This window comes from Pelobates fuscus, chromosome 8 (assembly GCF_036172605.1).
Source record: "Pelobates fuscus isolate aPelFus1 chromosome 8, aPelFus1.pri, whole genome shotgun sequence".
NCBI lineage: Eukaryota > Metazoa > Chordata > Amphibia > Anura > Pelobatidae > Pelobates > Pelobates fuscus.
Genome location: NC_086324.1, coordinates 180,079,776 through 180,101,364, shown reverse-complemented (window position 1 = coordinate 180,101,364; position 21,589 = coordinate 180,079,776). Strand labels below are relative to the sequence as shown.

Here is a 21,589-nt window from a genome sequence, read left to right as displayed (position 1 = left end):
GTGATCAGTTATAACCAAAATTTTGTGTCTAGATCCCTCTAATAAGTACCTCCATTCTTTAAAAGCCATCACAATAGCCAATAGTTCCCTGTTCCCGACGTCGTAATTATTTTCTGAATCAGACAGCCTTTTAGAAAAGTAACAACAGGGATGGAGGGGTTCGTCATACGATAATCTTTGGGACAACACTGCTCCTACACCTGATTCAGAAGCGTCCACTTCCATAACAAAGGGAAGGGAAGAATCAGGATGGTGTAGCACAGGGGCAGTGGCAAATGTCTTTTTGAGAGTCTCGAAGGCCTCAAGGGCTTCAGGAGTCCAAACCCTGGGGTGCAAACCTTTTTTTGTTAGTTTCGTAATAGGGGAAATAAGTGGTGAAAAGTTTTTAATAAACTTCCGATAATAATTGGCAAACCCTATAAAGCGCTGTATTGCTTTAAGTCCTTGGGGAAGAGGCCAGAACAGTATGGCTTCCAATTTAGAAGGATCCATGCTGAATCCCTGTTCAGAAATGACATACCCTAGGAATTGCACAGAAGTCTGGTCGAACAAACATTTTTCTAACTTGCAATAAAGACCGTTCTGCAACAATTTCTTAAGCACCATCCTCGCATGAGTATGGTGTGACTTTAAATCAGGAGAATATACAAGTATGTCATCAAGGTATACCACGGCACAGACATGCAGTAGATCCCTTGGGACATCATTTATGAGGTCCTGAAACACAGCAGGAGCATTACACAGTCCAAAAAGCATGACTAGATACTCATAATGTCCACTACGTGTATTGAACGCTGTTTTCCACTCATCATTCTCCTTTATACGAACAAGGTTATAAGCCCCCCTGAGGTCTAGTTTAGTAAAATATCTAGAACCTTTGACACAATCAAACAACTCAGTGATAAGAGGGATAGGATAGGCGTTCTTGATTTTATATTGTTCAGACCCCTGTAATCTATGCATGGCCTTAAGTCACCCTCTTTCTTGGCAACGAAAAAGAAACCAGCACCAGCAGGAGAGGAGGACCTTCTGATAAAACCTTCTTTGACTACGCCTCTCTCTAATACGGTTATCAATAAGAATTATATAGTCTATAACTTCATCCAGAAGAACAGGCAATTCCCTGGATGCTATTTCATCCAGTATGTAAGCGGCCAAACCCTCCTGAAAGGCTGTTACGAGGGCGTCATTATTCCAAACCACTTCAGCTGCTAGAGTGCGGAATTCGATAGTATAATCCGCTACAGATCTGTTACCCTGTCGGACCCTAAGCAGAGCTTTGCCAGCAGAGGCAACCCTACCGGGTTGATCAAACGTGCGTTTGAAAGCTGTCAAAAAATCTGCAAAGGACATAGGAGACGTATTCTCCCACATGGGGTTGGCCCATGCTAAAGCTTTCCCAGACAAGTGGTTTATCAAAAAGGCAATTTTGGTTCTGTCAGTGGGATAGGAACGTGGATTCATCACCAAATGGATATGGCGGCGTCATATGAACTACGTGAGCAGGAACGGGTACCGGAGTGGGAATGGGTTCGGGCACAGCAGCAGCAGCCTCCTGAACGGCAGGTTGCAAGTGTGCAGGACGAGCATTAACAATCACACGTGGGGGATATCTATACTGTGCTGTAGCTTTAACGCCGGGTCACGTGAGTGACCCCGGCGTTCAGATAATTGTGCCGGCGTGCAGCGTTATACATGCTGCCGCTGGGAGGGGGGGGAGAGGACGACGCGAGCGGCGTGTCAAGAAGAGAGGGACCCTGACACCGTACAATACACACAGACACTCCCACGCAAAATCCTCCCCTCTGCCTGTGATATGATTACTGAACACAATGGGTAATCTCATTATCACAGGCAGAGGAATACAGTTTTTACACAATATTCATAACTTTGAAAGTATGCATCGCATTCACATTACATTTTCCGAATCCGCATACTACAAACACAAACATATGTCAAATCATCCAAATTGGTCCATTGGTTCAAAAGATAGATCGAAGTCCTTTGTGCCCAAAACCAGTTCCACAGAGTCTTCTATCCTGGAGATAATTGAGAAGTAATCCAATTATCTCCAAGGACAGAGGCAAAACTCCATTAAGCACATGGCAGTAAAAAGACATAAAAATAAAATACACAAGGTTACATTTATACATAAAATACAGACATTCTACCTATCCCCAGATAGCTTAGATCTGAGCGCACGTTATTACCGGATGGCGCTCAGATCACATACATACAGTTCAATCGCCATGGAGCCAAAGTCTTTCATACAGTCTTTCAGTATACGGCTGGGCTCCATGGCATAGCTATCTGGGGTAGCATGGCTTTAACTGTCCGCAGAAAGGCACAAACCAGCCTTTCTGCAGGGAAAAAGAACAGGGGCCATAGTCTAAAGGGAGCAGGCGAGCAACCAGGCTTCTCCAGTGCACAGTGGCGAGGTTGGTTTTGCCACACATTCTATAGGAGGTGGGGTGTAAAACACATTAGGACAGGAATTTGCAGTCAAATAAGGTGGGCTGCCCTTTAGGAGAGAGCAAGAGACAGGTATGTGAGGTAGAGGTTACTCTGGGAGGCCATGAGCTTTCCTAAAGAGATGGGTTTTAAGGCACTTCTTAAAAGATGCAAGACTAGGGAAGAGTCTGATGGCGGTAGGCAGGCTAGTCCATAGGAAGGGAGCTGCCCGCGAGAAGTCCTGCAAGCGTGAGTTGGCCGTTCGGGTGCGGACAAAGGACAGGAGGTGGTCACGGGCAGAGCGGAGAGACCGAGAAGGGACATGCCTATGGATCTGTGAGGAGATATAAGAGGGGCTATAGTTGTTCAGTTCTTTAAAGGTGTAAATTAGTACCTTGAATTGACTCCTATAGCATACAGGAAGCCAATGTAAGGACTGGCAGAGGGGTGAGGTGTGAGAGAACAGACTAGAGGGGAAAATCAGTCTGGCAGCAGCGTTCATTACGGACTGTAGCGGCGCAGTACTGTAACCGCTTGCGGTTCCCTTATTTACCTCTATAATGTCTTAAAGCATAGAACTTAGCAGGGCTAACCATACAGATATCTTAGCCATAATGTTATATAGTTAGTAAGAGATCCTCTATTTAACATGTGTAAATAATTGAGAATACAATATAAAATAAGGATTGTCTTGGAAGCCATAGATTTTGTCTTTTAGATATTTATTATATAAAAATATAAATATAGACATATCAAATCCATTATAGCAGAGTTTATAAGATGAAATTAAATGCTTGCAAATATCATTAATAGGTTAACATACCCTTCTGAACATGTCATCATGTCAGCCTCTCAGTCATTTTAAGATGGAGCAGCGTCTGTCTCCAAGTCTCTCCTCTGTGTGTTAACATTTAAAAGTACACTTATTTATACCTTGGGTGTCGTCATTTTAGAGTCACCATAGTTCATATGAAAAAGTCCATAACTAGAAGCGAGTGCACACGTCATGGGAAACTCCCGGACCTGGGGAACTTCCATCAAGTTCAAGGGACAAGATGGCTTCCCAAAGTCTGAATAGCTTATCTGTTGTTTATACTAAGACGTAAGTGCACAGTCGTGGGAGATTCCCGGATTTGGGGAAGTTCCATTAACTTGGGGTTACCACAGTATATTGTGTACTGAAAGAGTCGTAGTATAGCCTTGAAGCTTGTTTATGCATTATTGTTATTGTAATTCGTTTGGGGCAAAATGGCGCAAACATGTAATGACCTGGGGTTATTGCTTAAAGAAACATCTATGAAAAACAATATGTTCCATTTCTAACACCTTGTCAATTTGCAATATCTCTTAAAGACAAAGTACACAGTTTAAGAAATACAACATTTCATTCTAAAACTTGTAATATTTGCATTTGCCCATAACACCCTCTCCATTAAACTGTGGTCATTGTAGACAATTTCTTCCTTAAATTAGTGAACCAAAGTTCTCCAACAGTCTAGGTTTTTTGTGCTCCCAGCATCTTTGATCATTGTTGTAACAGTAAAATATCCGTAGTGTGATCTTTGCCTGTAAAGGTGGTTGATTAAAATGAGCAAAGCTTTTGTCTAGGAAAGAATTGAAAAGAACACCAAGTTCCAGAGTAAGATATTCTTGGATGGATCCAGATACGAATTGTAATCCAAAGTTAAAAGTAGTAATTGTATTTGTAATCCAAAGTCTTTAAAGGCCTGTAGAAGTTTACATTCCTTAGATACATTGCTGGAGGTTGTGTTTGTAGAATACCCGGGTATTTGTTGTAGAGTATAGGTTGTAGAGTCCAGCTTTCCAAATATTTGGCTAGAATTGGTTGCAGATATTGAATCGGCATCATCTGTTATCACCGTGGTGATGGCGTTGGTATTTGTCTTTGTCTTTGCTTTTTTTGTTTTGTTTTTTCATGAAATATTTTTACACCGTTTATGATGTGTATAGATTGGATACTCTCCGATATTCTTTTACGGAATAAATTAATTGACAGCGCTTCCAAGACATCCAAGACATTGTCTTAAGTGACATGGTTCCCATTATAGTAAATGTTATGTTGATACAGCAATCGAAGTGGGATCTCAAGAACGCCTCTTTTTGCTGGATTGGAATCTTTGTCACATCTTAGTGATAGACATCTCAATGACATCAGGTGCTGTTGTGCTAAAAATGTTAACAGGTAAAATCTGTGGAAAAATCTTTACATTTGTTGTTATACTTTGTATAATAATGATGATAGATGAAATAGTAACATAGTTAATCTTTGTAGTGTTTTGTTTTAAAGATAAACCATTGTATATGATTTAGAGATATAAGGATACTTTGAAACAGTATTTACCGCCTTTGTTCACAATGGTATGCAAAATTACATTATCTTTAAATGATAAAAATACTCTTTTATTCAAAATGTCTCAATATATTTAGAATAGTTGATAATTGGAAATATGACATTATTTATCTTTCTTTGTCCTGTTAGGGAGAAGACAACTTATTCCCTAAGTTATGGTTAGATAATATAATAACTACAGTTATTAGTGGCTTAAAATACCAGAAACACCCAAATATTGAATTTTATTTTTATTTTTACCAAGATCTGACAGCCATTATGGAAAGATTGGATGCTTAACAATGAGAATCTTAATTGTTTAAGTATATTTTTCAGTGGCTGTTGGGTGTGGCTTAAGATGATTTGGATATTTATTATTTCTAAAAGTGAGTTAAGAAAGCACTCAGATACAATATTGAAGGTATTTATATTTTAACTCTACCTTTGTATAGGTGGCGTTATGTACCTTTAACCATCACAAACCAAATAACAATTCCTTGGTATTTGAAAAACCGATAAAATATTTGATTACGTGTATTTTAATATATATACATAGAGTGGTATGGATGTTGAATTTATATCTTTGACATCTTTTCACCTGTTTGCAATAGGTGACCTAAATGATCAATTTCCAAAATCATCATGTATATCACCTGGACGGGTTAATCCATAATACTCTTTGATTTCCATTGGCTGGCCTTAGCTATGGCAGAATGAATATGTTTATCATTGTAAATAAACTTTATGATAGGTGAAGTAAAGTTTCTGCCTGTCTTTCAGTTAAGTTTTAACTGTTGAAGTACTTCACTTATATTAATTATACCACTCTGCAAACTTATACGGATAACGAGTAGTTTCTGATTTAATAAGAACAGTTCACATTTTCTTCTCAAGTTTAAACGTTATTGCAGTTGTTATTGTAATCATATGATCTTTAACTATCATGATTCAATTATTTATCTGGGTAATTAGCTGTTATGCTCTTATACTTTATCTAATATATTTGTTTGTAGGCCATACTGCAGCTGCATATGGCATTTTAGCAGTAATTTTCAATTGCGTTTCAGATATTCACAAAGTCTATCCACCTTTGTAATTAACACATTATGTGTTTATTTTATACCATTAATTATAGTATCTGTATTATATTACACATTGTCACTGACACATTTCTGATACAGGGAAAAAAATAGCATGATTGCTTTAGTAATTATAATGTTTCTGTCCATGCACCACATTCCTGGAAGTCAAGAATATAGCAAGAATCCTTTGATTCTATGGAGCCATTTAACGTTTTGATCGGTATAGTTATACCAAAAGAGCAAGGAGTACATCGGTAGATCACATCTGCAACAGAACCATTACAGATTCCTTGTTGTATCAATGTCTCTGTGTTTATGTTTACAGGAGTTCTTTGCTTTGCAAGTATGTAAATAATATGTAGAGCTTAAGAAAAGCTGCAAATCGTGCTTTAGTACAAGTGTCCCATGATGTCAGGTTTCTGATAGATTTTGCTGGCCTTTTATATTCCATTCTTTTGGCAGGGCATCTGCTCTTAGTAGGCCTGTGTTGTTATTATTTATTAATTGCATCAAGGTTTCTTTCGTTAATTGATATGTTTCTTCCGACTTCAAATTTATATGCCACCAAATGTCATAATAAAGTTCATTGTTACAGAATATTGTTCCAGGATGGTTTTTTCACTCCAGTAGGAAATCTATATTCCTCTTCTTCTGCTCCTTCCTATTATCCACGTTTCCTGAGTTATAGGCAACAATCTGTGTCTTGTACTGTGAGGCGCTTTGATAGTCAATCAGGTTTTCTCAGTACCATGTTCCATCTTTAGAAACAGCTGGGTGTTGACAATTATCAGCCTTTATTTCTTTTTCCGGTCATCTTCTGTCTGGATAATAGCAATGTCCAGAATTAACATAGCACTTCTTTTCAGCATAAGAAGGCTGTTTGCGGTAGTCATTCAATGATAAACTATATTGCATAGTCTTTTCTTACATCACCTTCATAGGTGCATCCAAAGTCTTTCACAAGCATCTGTCCCATCTTTTTCTGTTTTCAGCATGCTTTGCCATCATCGTTGAGTCCATTATTAGGATTTGAAATAGTCCAATCACATCTCTCTCATGTATAATCGTTTTTTTGGAATGATCTCAATAGGTTCCTTGTGAAATACCAGTGTAGGTCACATTAGCAATCATTGCACTGTGAGCGGTGTCTCTCCTTTTGAGATAGTTCTTGGAGGCAGTCCTCACGATCAAAGAACTTGTATAATGTGCAGTCCAAGTCAGTTCAGGTGCTTCCTGCTTGTTAACATAATCCCAATGCAGTTTTAAAACGACAGCTAGGGTTGATGTTATGATAATGCTGCAGATTGTAAGAAGGAGACACCATAACCAATTTTCTAGCATCCCTTTGCTTCCATCTTTGCATTTCTTTCTTACTGTATAAGATAATTCAGGTTCAGTCTGTTTTCTCCAGAGTCTTTCTTATAATGATGTTGATGATTCATTTTTCATACATTCCATGTTAACTGTGAATGTATCACGCCTGTCTGTTCATCCTTTCTCCTTCACATTTGCAGGTTCAGATGTCAGATCATGATTCAGTCTGTTATGTGGCTATGATTCTGGTGGCTGTGTTCTGGTGGCATTTCTGTCATCCTCTGTTTGTTTTATCTTGTCATCTTTAACAGCATTCACTGTGTCAGCAGTCAGTGGTTCTGTGAACGTCCTGTTAGTAAAATATCAAAACTTACTGTTCTCTGTTGGCTCTGATTGTTCTCTGTAGTAAAAGTTCTCGGAGTCACCCTCTCCAGGACAAACTGGCCAACAGTAAGAAAAAGTTGGTGGTGCATGGTGAGATGGGCTGAAAAAAATAATTCCCTAAATTTCTCTAATAGAACCAATGGTTCTAAGCTCTCCCTGGTGCAGAAATATGTCTGTCAGTGAAAAACATGTAACATTTCATATGGTGTCTCACCATTTGTATCATCAGGTATGTTGTGAATGCTCACCTGTACCATAGGAATAAATAGATACTACCACTGTGTGGGGCAAGCAACTAGTAACTTGGTTAATAATCATTTAACCTCAGCATTTTCCCAGACCACAACCCCACTACTTTGGGGGTGGTTGGGGCACTGAAATCCCAAAGTAACCCAAATGTGGTTGCCCAGTTTTAGGTTTCCTTTGCAGTAACTGCAGGACCACCATCCAAATGGATGGTCCGGGGATTATCAAATGCATACTAAGGAAGTGAGACTAGAAAACGTGGCATCAGAGGTTGCACTTCGCACAGGATATATCCAAGTAAACCTGGTACATGCATCAACACATACAAAAGCATATTCATAACCATGAGATGTTGATAACTTCCAATGTATAGTAATTCAAAAAGTACGTTAGATATTAATATTTCAATAAACAGTACATCAGTAATGTGGCAATAAGCAAATGCTTATGATTACTAAACACATGAATTACAGTATATCCCATATTGGACCATCAATATTCCTTTTCAGGAGTCAGAAGTACATTACCTCTCTCTATAAGAGCTTGTCCTAGCCATAAAAAAGCTTTTGGGCAAGTCTAGCTTTCCTCTATAGGAAGAACAACCAACATATTACCTTCAATGGTTATTATGTAATTAACCCCTCTAAACAATAGGAGTATTTATGCGGATACCAGGTGGATAAGGTCTGGATATCCTTGCAAGCATAAACTCTGCATCATGACTGAGAGATAGGGTATGCGATGTGATCCAGTGACCACAGAAAAGCGTTGGTAGACACATTGCATCAAAGTGCCTGTTAATGACCAACTACATGAGGAGAGGGACCATGCTTTGTTATAAGCATGTCCGTACACATATTACAATGCCAGGCTTTCAATTTGTTACCACAAAGCAAAATGCAGATGTGGATATAAACACACGACGTATCGTAAGAAAAACTGTTTGAACACCAGACTGAGACTAGAGATCAGTTTACAGTGGACCAAAATAGATAAATGAAATCCTATCAATTAATATACTTTCAATATACTTTCTCTAAATTACTTTATCCTCTGTATTAACTATGAAATATTAAAGTTAAAACAATAACATTTAAAAGCCAACTTTTAGTGTGGATAGGAATTACAAGGCCGTTCGTAGTGTGAGATAAAGAACAGCTTTTTTAAAATCCGAATAGTCTGTGAACACAAAATGACCTTGCGCTGAATATTCACTTGCAGGGGAAAAAAACAAAACCTTTTTTCTTTTCTTTAGTAAATTAATTATTTAATTAAACATAGTTAGAAACTCCCTCAAAGTCCAGATGACTTTGCAAGAAACATGTCGTCCTTAAATACTTGGTAAGTCTATTAAACAGTGAAATAGTATTTTTACCCTGTATATTATGTCACAGCTATAATGTGCAGTATAACAAACTATGTTATAAGTGTTGTGCAAACTGTTCATTAAAAGCCAGTGGTCTAGCGGGCCATAGAATATTTATTTATTTATTTATTCTTTAAAGCTCTGACCTCAATCGGCAAAGCAATATTGTAATGGTGTCCATTGCAATCTGCTGTCTTACTTGCTGCTCTCAAAAATTCTGAATATGTTCAGAGATTTCTTGGGCAATAATAAATCCCCAAAAAAACAACAACTTTGCATTTATGCTAAACCTGCCTGTTGTAAACGGATTCGGTATATTTCTTGACATAAGTACTTGTACTTAAATCTGTTTAACAAAGCTGTTTATATTGTGCTAAAATATATATATATTTTTTATTATTATTTATTTATTTTTAACATTGCTTAATTTTTAAAGATACCTGCATATTTAATGAAATATCCTTTATATGTCTTTAAGGCATAAATATCTGCAAATTAAGTTTATATACAAAATGCATGTTCTGGATGTTCCCACAATACCTCTTCTATTATTATATTTTTTATTTTATTTTATTTTATTTTAAGTGTGAAATCTGATTCCTCTTAGGATGAGCACCCCTCCTCAGCCCCCCAGTTTCAGAGGCCCCTTTGGAGGTGACCACAGAAAAGTATAGATTCTATAAAATAGATGTGAGGGGGCTTTGGACAGTAAAGTCACTTTAATTATACTTTTCATATAGCATATATGATATGTGATATTCAATGGGATTTACTATATCAGAGCATTATCACTTTAATTGACACTGCATTTTTTTATGCATTCTTCTTTATGCATTATGATTTTTTTTTTCTTACATTTTAATGTCTGTTTAGAATATTGCAGGCTTTGCAATATCAAACTCATTTTGCAGTATATATATTTACAATGCTCCTACAACTCATTATTATTAAAATTAGCCTCCTTCAGCATTAGCACTATCTACCACTGGAATTAGTGTAAGATACACCAATATGTGGTGGAACTGAATCCCCATATATGAGATTTGAAACTGTATTTTTATTTCTACACTGTGCCCTAATCTGTATTTATATACATTGCGGCAGCATATAGCTTTTAAAGAAGCAATTATTTCACCCATCATGTGTGGTTGACTGTGGACTTTTTAAATACCTACTTTTTATTTTAATTTTTTTTATAAATCCGTTTCTGGCTCTGAGAGAGCAGGCTGCTGAATGCATGTAAATGCTCGTATTGCCTAGTCTATATACATTTATATATAAACAACTTTGATATTTAATCTTATTTTATATTATTTTATGAAAACCTAGTTTATGAAATTCACTGAGATTACATGTATCTGATCTGATTACAGTCAGTAGTACAATATCATTGTTCTAATTTCCTTACTGCTAGCAATACAGGTACAGTGGGATAGTACCACTTATTTAAGTAAGCTTTCCCTTTTAAAATTGGTGGACTTTAATCCGTCTGCCATTGCAATAGACTAAAGACTGTACCTGAGTAAGCAAAGTCATTATGTGCAGGAATTGTGCACTTTAAATAGTAGAATACTTATGCTATTCTAGTGAATTGGGCTGGCTGCTTAACACATCATTTAGTATCTTTTGGTTACATTTAAAGATGTAAATGTATTTAACATTTTATTTAAATAAGCCTTTAATAAGTTCAGTTTAAAAGTTATCAGAGATCCTGTATAGTTACAATTTTATTTTGCCCTGATTTATTTTACATATATATTATTTTTAATCATTTTATAAATATTTATTTTTGCAGAGCATTTAGAGAAGCAAAGGGTGTATAACCACCTGTTGCCCTTTTTTCTAGGAGGTTAGTATAATTTCAACTCTGTTATGAGCTAGTTATCATATATTATATAAAATATATGCTGCAGTGTACTGCATTGTACTGCACTGAATGTATTTAAAAGCCATGTCTTTCTCTTTATGGCTGTATGTAATAATGTTGTTCATAATTTGAAATATAAAACAACGACTTCTCAATTCCTTGGAATGTTTACATGTCTCCTATCTCCGCAACCTTGGCTGGAAATTCCAGACTCCAAAAACAGTTATGCTGTTATAATTCCTGATTTTTAATGAACAGCTAGCGTAACTGACAATATGGAAATTATCGCTGTTTTATAAAACTTTTCATATATAGTGGACATTAGAATCCAGAATGCAGTAATGCAATAATTAAAAGTCCTGTCTGTCTGTTGCATGAATGTTTTCATTAAGCTACAATGCAATTTTCTTTGCATTCTTGGAATTAGACTTCAAATTTCATCGCTCTGTCTTATCAATTTTCTTTTGACAACATTTTGCATTAATCTTTTTCCTGCGCATGCATACTATGCAGCTACAAAGAGAACAAATCTCTCTGTCTGCAATCCACTGTCCTGGAACTAATGGAACATGCTGTGCTGGTGTATTAGGCATATCAGGGAGTTTACCAACTATGTATATTTGCTCTCTTATGATATTAATTAAGATCCACAATTTCAGCATTGTATGCTAATTACAATGTACCTGTCACCAGAACTTAAAGTGCATTGTACAAGTTCACATTAAAATCATCTCTAATGATGAAGATCTCTCTCTGAGTCTGGGCTGCAAATAGCTCAATAGATTCTTGATATTTCAAGATGTGTGCCATGGCAAAGTATTGTGTCTTCTCTTACGTATAAGAGGTTACCTAGGTATTTATTATTTTTTATTTAACGCTTCCAAGTACAAGTCCCTTCGTGGTCGCCAACTGTAACCGCTTGCGGTTCCCTTATTTACCTCTATAATGTCTTAAAGCATAGAACTTAGCAGGGCTAACCATACAGATATCTTAGCCATAATGTTATATAGTTAGTAAGAGATCCTCTATTTAACATGTGTAAATAATTGAGAATACAATATAAAATAAGGATTGTCTTGGAAGCCATAGATTTTGTCTTTTAGATATTTATTATATAAAAATATAAATATAGACATATCAAATCCATTATAGCAGAGTTTATAAGATGAAATTAAATGCTTGCAAATATCATTAATAGGTTAACATACCCTTCTGAACATGTCATCATGTCAGCCTCTCAGTCATTTTAAGATGGAGCAGCGTCTGTCTCCAAGTCTCTCCTCTGTGTGTTAACATTTAAAAGTACACTTATTTATACCTTGGGTGTCGTCATTTTAGAGTCACCATAGTTCATATGAAAAAGTCCATAACTAGAAGCGAGTGCACACGTCATGGGAAACTCCCGGACCTGGGGAACTTCCATCAAGTTCAAGGGACAAGATGGCTTCCCAAAGTCTGAATAGCTTATCTGTTGTTTATACTAAGACGTAAGTGCACAGTCGTGGGAGATTCCCGGATTTGGGGAAGTTCCATTAACTTGGGGTTACCACAGTATATTGTGTACTGAAAGAGTCGTAGTATAGCCTTGAAGCTTGTTTATGCATTATTGTTATTGTAATTCGTTTGGGGCAAAATGGCGCAAACATGTAATGACCTGGGGTTATTGCTTAAAGAAACATCTATGAAAAACAATATGTTCCATTTCTAACACCTTGTCAATTTGCAATATCTCTTAAAGACAAAGTACACAGTTTAAGAAATACAACATTTCATTCTAAAACTTGTAATATTTGCATTTGCCCATAACAGTACGGCTTTTGGGAAGACCAATCAGGAGAGGGTTACAATAATCTATGCGGGAAATTACTAGAGCATGGACAAGCTCCTTGGTAGTATCTGGTGCAAGAAAGGGGCGGATGCGGGCTATGTTTTTAAGATGGAATCTACAGAATTTGGCAACATGCTGGATGTGAGGCTCAAAGGTGAGGCCAGAATCAAGTATGACGCCAAGACAGCGTGCTTGCAAGGATGGACTGATGTGGGTACCACAAACTTGAAGGGAGAGTGAAAGAGGAGGGTCAGTATTAGGGGAGAGGAAAGACAAAGCGCTCAGTTTTAGAGAGATTGAGTTTCAGAAAGCAGGAGGACATCCAGTCAGAAATGGAAGAAAGGCAAGCAGTGACACGTTGCAGGGGAGAGGTCCGGGGAGGAGAGATATAACTGGGTGTCATCAGCGTACAGGTGGTAGTGGAATCCAAAAGAGGTAATAAGTTTGCCAAGAGAGGCAGTATAAAGAGAAAATAGAAGGGGACCAAGGACAGAGCCTTGGGGGACTCCAACCGAGACAGGACGAGGAGAGGAGGTATCATTAGAAAAAGAGACACTGAATGAGCATTGGGAGAGATAAGAGGAAAACCACGCGAGGACAGAGTCACAGAGACCAAGCGATTGAAGAGTTTGAAGAAGGAGAGCATAATCAATGGTGTCAAAGGCTGCAGAGAGGTCAAGAAGAATTCGTATGGAGTAGTGGCCTCTGAATTTAGCTGCGATTAGGTCATTAGTAACTTTAATAAGCGCAGTCTCAGTAGAGTGGTGAGGGCGGAAGCCAGATTGAAGAGGGTCAATAAGAGAATTGGAATTGAGGAAATGAGACACACGGGTAAAGACAAGTCTTTCCAGAAGCTTTGAGGAAAAAGGGAGCAGGGATATGGGACGATAGTTAGAGGGATTTTTTTTTTAGTATAGGCATGTTTAAGGTCAGCAGGGACAATGCCAGAAGAGACAGAGCAGTTGAAGATGTGCGTTAGGGAAGGCACGAGAGAAGTGGAGAGAGATCTAATAAGGTGAGATGGAACAGTATCGAGCGGGCAAGTGGTGGGGCGAGAAGAACAGAGAAGTGCAGCCACCTCTTGGTCAGTAGCTGGGGAGAACGTCTGAAGGGTAGGAAAGGCATGATCTATGTGTGGTTGAGAAACAGAATGGCAAGGAGGGGAGAATTTTTTCCTTAGCTGTTTAATCTTGTCAGTAAAGTAACATGCAAAGTTATCAGCAGTAAGTAGTTTGGAGGGTGGCCACAGCACAGTGAAGAAGAGAATTAAAGTTGTCAAAGAGACGCCTGAGATTGCGGGAGCATGAACTAATGAGAGAGGAAAAGCAGGACTGTTTGGCAAGGGCTGTGCTGTATGAACACAATATAAATCTATAATGGAGAAAGGCTGACTGGGTGCGAGACTTCCTCCAGGAGCATTCAGCACAACGGGAGCATCTTTGCAGGTAGCGTATTGATTTAGTATGCCACGGTTGGGGGCGGGTCCTCCTCGAGGTGCTTGTTTGGAGCGGTGCAGCAGCGTTCAAGGCAGTGGTGAGGGTAGTGTTGTATGCGGAGATGGCCAGTGAAGGACAGGAGAGGGAAGGGATGGACAGCAGTCGTGAATCAATATCAGCTGACAACTGCTGGAGATCAAGAGAATTAAGGTCCCTCCTGAGTTGAGGGGGGTTAGGCTGAGGTTGTTGCGTGAGGGGGTACACAAGAGCAAATGATAAGAGGTGATAAGAGGTGATCAGAGAGAGGAAATGGAGTGTTGCAGATATTAGTTACTGTACATGCATAAGTGAAGATTAGGTCAAGGGTATTGCCAGCTACATGGGTGGGAGAATTGGCCCACTGTGATAGCCCGAGGGAGGAAGTAATTGAAAGTAGTTTAGAGGCTGCAGAGGTCAAAGGTGGGTTAATAGGAATATTGAAGTCCCCGAGAATTAGGGATGGAATGTTAGAAGAAAGGAAATAGGGTAGCCAGGCAGCAAAGTGGTCAAGGAAGAGGGGAACCAGGGGGACGATAAATAACAGCAATGTTAGCAGAGAATGGTTTGAAAAGGCGAATGGAATGTATTTCAAATGATGGGAAAGAGAGGGAAGGGGGGGTGGGTAGAGGTTTAAAGGAGCAGTGAGGGGAGAGGAGAAACCCTACACCACCACCTTTACATTCAGAGTTTCTTGGGTTGTGGGTAAGTTGAAGACCAGCGAAGGACAAAGATGCAGGGGTAGCAGTGTCAGAGGGGGAGAGCCAGGTTTCTGTTAAGGCTAGTAAATCTATTGAACGAGAGATGAAGAAGTCATGGACAGCAGTGGATTTAGTAATATTGCAAACAGAGCGTGCGTTCCAGAGGGCAGTATTGAAAGAGGATTTAGAGGAACATGAGATGGGTATGAGATTAGTGTGGATCCTTGGGTTAGTATGTGGTGAGTTTGTTGAGATTTGGAGAGACATCACCAGCTGCTAGGAGCAGAAGGATAGAAAGGAAGTGAAGGTGGGAGTAGGATTTTAAGGTTTTGTAGGAGGGTATGTATGTAGAGGATTTGGGAGGAGTTAGTGGAGATAGGCTGGAAATGTATGTGTAGAGTGCATGGGATGAATGGGGAGGGGAGTAAGTAATGATGATGGTGTTGCCAGGGACAGGTGAGTGAAAGGATAGGGATATTTTAGTAATGAGAGAAGTATGACATTCATGCACAATACACATCATTTAGTTGGAGCACACAACCCCACATGAACATTTTCAAAGTGAATTACTAATGAGATGTCTATACCAATTCCAAGATATTTATTGGATCTAGGTTATACTTTGCAAATATTTTCCTATTTCACTGGCTTTGTAGCAGTACCTTCCTGCTTCCAGTGTCTCACTAGTGGTTCTTCATTACTAATGATGTTCTAGGGTGGGACTGACTGAGTTTAGTCAGGGCCTGCTTTGCTCTGCTGACGCCTCTTTTTTGTAATCTGCAGGGGTGGCACATCCAGCAGAGTGGTTGCAGTAAATATAGACCATTTATGGTTTCTAATGGGTATAAACTTAATATAGGGTCAGGAACACAAACCTGTATTCTTGACCCTATAGGGTTAAAACCACCATCTAGCCCCCCCTGCCTCCCTAAATATAGTAACATCTTACTTGTATTCATGCCTGAAGCTGCAGGCTTTTTGACCTGCCCACTGCCTGCTGACATCAACAGAAGTGGTGGCCTGATCCAATCACCATGCTTCTCCATAGGATTGGCTGAGACTGACAAAGAGGCAGATCAGGGGCAGAGCCAGCATCATTCAAACACAGCCCTGGCCAATCAGCATCTCCCCATAGAGATGAATTGAATCAATGAATCTCTATGAGGAAAGTTCAGTGTCTGCATGCAGAGGATGGAGACACTGAATATTTGGATGCATTTTAGGCAGCCATGACCCAGGAAGGATCTCTCACAGCCATCTAAGGAGTGGCCAGTGAAGTTATCACAAGGCTGTAATGTAAACATTGCATTTTCTCTGCAAAGACAGTGTTTACAGCAAAAAGCCTGAAAGTAATGATTCTACTCACCAGAACAAATTCAATAAGCTGTAGTTGTTCTGGTGACTATAGTGTCCCTTTAAAAATGGGGAAATCACAAAAATATGGGGAATGTCCCACCTAAGTTAGATTATAGGAGACCTAAACCAAGCAACTATAGCCACTATCTCACAGGAAAAATGATAGGTACCACCTTCAGCTAAGACAGTCAAGTGGAACGCACGTGCCAAGCATCCAGTGTCTGACACCTCACAGAGATCCACACTTCCTCCGATCCGGCTGGCAGGAGGAAGCTACAAGGATTTTCTGGTCTGTAGGCTACCGACCTGGCATCTCATGCCTTCACTTTGAACCCTTCGATGAGTGCATATTTTTTTTTTGCAGTGTTCTGCAAACACAGTATCTTATTTAATAAACTTCTACCAGAGAGCACCCTGTCTCTGTATTGTAAATTCCAGAATCCGGCACAGACTCAATGTACTGCAAGTACTCTGTGGTCACAACTGATACATATCCTGACATAGATTGTATCATTCCACCATTTATGTATCGGGTTTTTACTTCATTGTAGGATATAAGACTGATACTATACTATCTCCAGCTTAAACAGTATTTTTTCCTACTTATACCATAGTAAGCAGTCTTTCTGGGATCCACTTAGCTGATACAGCCTCATTATTTATTATTTATTTGTTTATTTCTATCATTCAGGTTGTGGCGAAACTGACCTCGCCACGCGTCCTTGGAGGGGGCTGCTTGCCCGCCTCTTGCCTTTGGACTATGGCCCTGGGAGATTGGGCCCTTTTACAAAACGTATTCGGCCCTAACAGAGTGCATGTCACTCATTCTGGCCCTTCAAACACAGTGGGGCCATTCGGTACTTGCCCTGTGTGAGCAGTGATACCCCCAGATAGCTATGCCATGGAGCCTATTCATATAATGAAAGACTTTGGCTCCATGGCAATTAAACTGTATTTGTGTGGTCTGCGTGCCATTCACCTAATAATGTGCACGCAGACCTGAGCTATCTGGGGATATGTTACATGTCTGTGTTTAATGTATAAAAAGTAACTTTATATATTTTAAAACATAATCCTGTATTTAGGTCCCCACATGTGTAATGGAGTGTTGTCTTTGACCTGGGAGATAATTGGATTACTTCTCCAATTATCTCCAGGGCAGAAGGGAGGAGGCCAGGATGCATTGTGGGGATGTTTTACTTTTACTGTTTGAGCCAGATTAAAATACTGCCAGCCAGGGGGAACAAAAGATACTTTTACTAACTTTTGAACCCCTGGTCTGATTCATGCCATTTTTTAATATGTTGTGTCCTGTATGTGCACAACCGTAATAAAAACCAGGCTGGGTGTTCCAGACCTCAGATTCTGCTTGACCCTCAAACCGATGTGTCGTCTCGTTTTTGGGGGAATTGGATTGTATGCTGACTGCCAGGAGTGTAAGCGGATTGTATGCTTTTCCTGTTCGGCTGATTCCAGGGTTCGTGTGTTTCCAGTTCGGGAGTTTCCAGAATTCGTACAGTTTGCAGTTCGGGAGATTGGTGATTGCTGTAGCTGCTGGTCTATGGAAAAGGGGGATATCGCCTAAACTGGGTTTTATCCTCTTGTAAGTGAAACGGTCCGTTACACAGGTTTTACCCAGTTGGACTTTATACTTGTGCAATTTGTAGTTAGATTTTTAGATTCTTTGTCCATTTAGTGATATCACCGCTTAGCAGATCCACATTACCCAGGTCTATTTGTTTTCTGTAGTTATTCTTGATGTATAGTTAACTGTTTAAATTGTATTCTTATATTTCTATTTCACTATTGCAACTTACCCCTGGTCACCCTATTGTTTTTTTCCAGTAGATATTTTTATTTTCTTCATTTCTGGTTTCTGTTTGTTGTGGTTGCATTATAGTTTAGGCAGTTATAGGTATTTTTATTGTTAGGTCAGTTAGGTGGAAAATAAGGGTAGCATATCAATGCACTAGTGAAAGAGTTTTTATATATTTTTTTTTTATTTTTTAGGTTGTCGCCCTGAAGTTTATTCCAAAAGTAGGCCGCTCGGAAAAGGAGCTGCAAGGATTAAAGCGAGAGATCCAGATCATGCGAGATCTGAAACATCCCAACATTGTACGCATGTTAGACAGCTGTGAGACAGAGCGAGAGGTAAGAGCGGATTGTGCTCCATAATGTTTGTTGCTCTACCTTTCTGTTTCTCAATATGAGCTGGTCCCTCCTTTAATAATAGTGTACCGCTCTGTCTGTTCCTCCTTTAATAATAGTGTACCGCTCTCTGTCTGTTCCTCCTTTAATAATAGTGTACCGCTCTGTCTGTTCCTCCTTTAATAATAGTGTACCGCTCTGTCTGTTCCTCCTTTAATAATAGTGTACCGCTCTGTCTGTTCCTCCTTTAATAATAGTGTACCGCTCTCTGTCTGTCCCTCCTTTAATAATAGTGTACCGCTCTGTCTGTTCCTCCTTTAATAATAGTGTACCGCTCTGTCTGTTCCTCCTTTAATAATAGTGTACCGCTCTGTCTGTTCCTCCTTTAATAATAGTGTACCGCTCTGTCTGTTCCTCCTTTAATAATAGTGTACCGCTCTGTCTGTTCCTCCTTTAATAATAGTGTACCGCTCTGTCTGTTCCTCCTTTAATAATAGTGTACCGCTCTCTGTTCCTCCTTTAATAATAGTGTACCGCTCTGTCTGTTCCTCCTTTAATAATAGTGTACCGCTCTGTCTGTTCCTCCTTTAATAATAGTGTACCGCTCTGTCTGTCCCTCCTTTAATAATAGTGTACCGCTCTGTCTGTTCCTCCTTTAATAATAGTGTACCGCTCTCTGTCTGTTCCTCCTTTAATAATAGTGTACCGCTCTCTGTCTGTTCCTCCTTTAATAATAGTGTACCGCTCTGTCTGTCCCTCCTTTAATAATAGTGTACCGCTCTGTCTGTTCCTCCTTTAATAATAGTGTACCGCTCTGTCTGTTCCTCCTTTAATAATAGTGTACCGCTCTGTCTGTTCCTCCTTTAATAATAGTGTACCGCTCTCTGTCTGTCCCTCCTTTAATAATAGTGTACCGCTCTGTCTGTCCCTCCTTTAATAATAGTGTACCGCTCTGTCTGTTCCTCCTTTAATAATAGTGTACCGCTCTGTCTGTTCCTCCTTTAATAATAGTGTACCGCTCTGTCTGTTCCTCCTTTAATAATAGTGTACCGCTCTCTGTCTGTCCCTCCTTTAATAATAGTGTACCGCTCTGTCTGTCCCTCCTTTAATAATAGTGTACCACTCTGTCTGTTCCTCCTTTAATAATAGTGTACCGCTCTGTCTGTCCCTCCTTTAATAATAGTGTACCGCTCTGTCTGTTCCTCCTTTAATAATAGTGTACCGCTCTGTCTGTTCCTCCTTTAATAATAGTGTACCGCTCTGTCTGTTCCTCCTTTAATAATAGTGTACCGCTCTGTCTGTTCCTCCTTTAATAATAGTGTACCGCTCTCTGTTCCTCCTTTAATAATAGTGTACCGCTCTGTCTGTTCCTCCTTTAATAATAGTGTACCGCTCTCTGTCTGTTCCTCCTTTAATAATAGTGTACCGCTCTGTCTGTTCCTCCTTTAATAATAGTGTACCGCTCTGTCTGTCCCTCCTTTAATAATAGTGTACCGCTCTCTGTCTGTTCCTCCTTTAATAATAGTGTACCGCTCTGTCTGTCCCTCCTTTAATAATAGTGTACCGCTCTCTGTCCCTCCTTTAATAATAGTGTACCGCTCTCTGTCTGTTCCTCCTTTAATAATAGTGTACCGCTCTGTCTGTTCCTCCTTTAATAATAGTGTACCGCTCTCTGTCTGTTCCTCCTTTAATAATAGTGTACCGCTCTGTCTGTCCCTCCTTTAATAATAGTGTACCACTCTGTCTGTTCCTCCTTTAATAATAGTGTACCGCTCTGTCTGTTCCTCCTTTAATAATAGTGTACTGCTCTGTCTGTTCCTCCTTTAATAATAGTGTACCGCTCTGTCTGTTCCTCCTTTAATAATAGTGTACCGCTCTCTGTCTGTTCCTCTTTTAATAATAGTGTACCGCTCTCTGTCTGTTCCTCCTTTAATAATAGTGTACCGCTCTGTCTGTCCCTCCTTTAATAATAGTGTACCGCTCTGTCTGTCCCTCCTTTAATAATAGTGTACCACTCTGTCTGTTCCTCCTTTAATAATAGTGTACCACTCTGTCTGTTCCTCCTTTAATAATAGTGTACCGCTCTGTCTGTTCCTCCTTTAATAATAGTGTACTGCTCTGTCTGTTCCTCCTTTAATAATAGTGTACCGCTCTGTCTGTTCCTCCTTTAATAATAGTGTACCGCTCTCTGTCTGTTCCTCTTTTAATAATAGTGTACCGCTCTCTGTCTGTTCCTCCTTTAATAATAGTGTACCGCTCTGTCTGTTCCTCCTTTAATAATAGTGTACCGCTCTGTCTGTTCCTCCTTTAATAATAGTGTACCGCTCTCTGTCTGTTCCTCCTTTAATAATAGTGTACCGCTCTCTGTCTGTTCCTCCTTTAATAATAGTGTACCGCTCTGTCTGTTCCTCCTTTAATAATAGTGTACCGCTCTGTCTGTTCCTCCTTTAATAATAGTGTACCGCTCTGTCTGTTCCTCCTTTAATAATAGTGTACCGCTCTGTCTGTTCCTCCTTTAATAATAGTGTACTGCTCTGTCTGTTCCTCCTTTAATAATAGTGTACCGCTCTGTCTGTTCCTCCTTTAATAATAGTGTACCGCTCTCTGTTCCTCCTTTAATAATAGTGTACCGCTCTGTCTGTTCCTCCTTTAATAATAGTGTACCGCTCTCTGTCTGTTCCTCCTTTAATAATAGTGTACCGCTCTGTCTGTTCCTCCTTTAATAATAGTGTACCGCTCTGTCTGTTCCTCCTTTAATAATAGTGTACCGCTCTCTGTTCCTCCTTTAATAATAGTGTACCGCTCTGTCTGTTCCTCCTTTAATAATAGTGTACCGCTCTCTGTCCCTCCTTTAATAATAGTGTACCGCTCTCTGTCAGTTCCTCCTTTAATAATAGTGTACCGCTCTGTCTGTTCCTCCTTTAATAATAGTGTACCGCTCTGTCTGTTCCTCCTTTAATAATTGTGTACCGCTCTGTCTGTTCCTCCTTTAATAATAGTGTACCGCTCTCTGTCTGTTCCTCC

The 21,589-nt window shown here is 39.4% G+C and overlaps 1 protein-coding gene across 5 annotated transcripts in view; it reads left to right on the top strand.

Annotated features, from left to right (window-relative positions):
- The window catches only part of STK36 (serine/threonine kinase 36), a 139,880-nt gene that overhangs the window by 10,234 nt on the left and 108,057 nt on the right, over window positions 1-21,589 (top strand). For all 5 annotated transcript variants that reach the window (XM_063430943.1, XM_063430944.1, XM_063430946.1 and 2 more), the window contains exon 3: window positions 18,428-18,568. In XM_063430943.1, coding sequence (XP_063287013.1) covers window positions 18,428-18,568 — 141 coding nt within the window. The remainder of the gene's footprint in view (window positions 1-18,427; window positions 18,569-21,589) is intronic.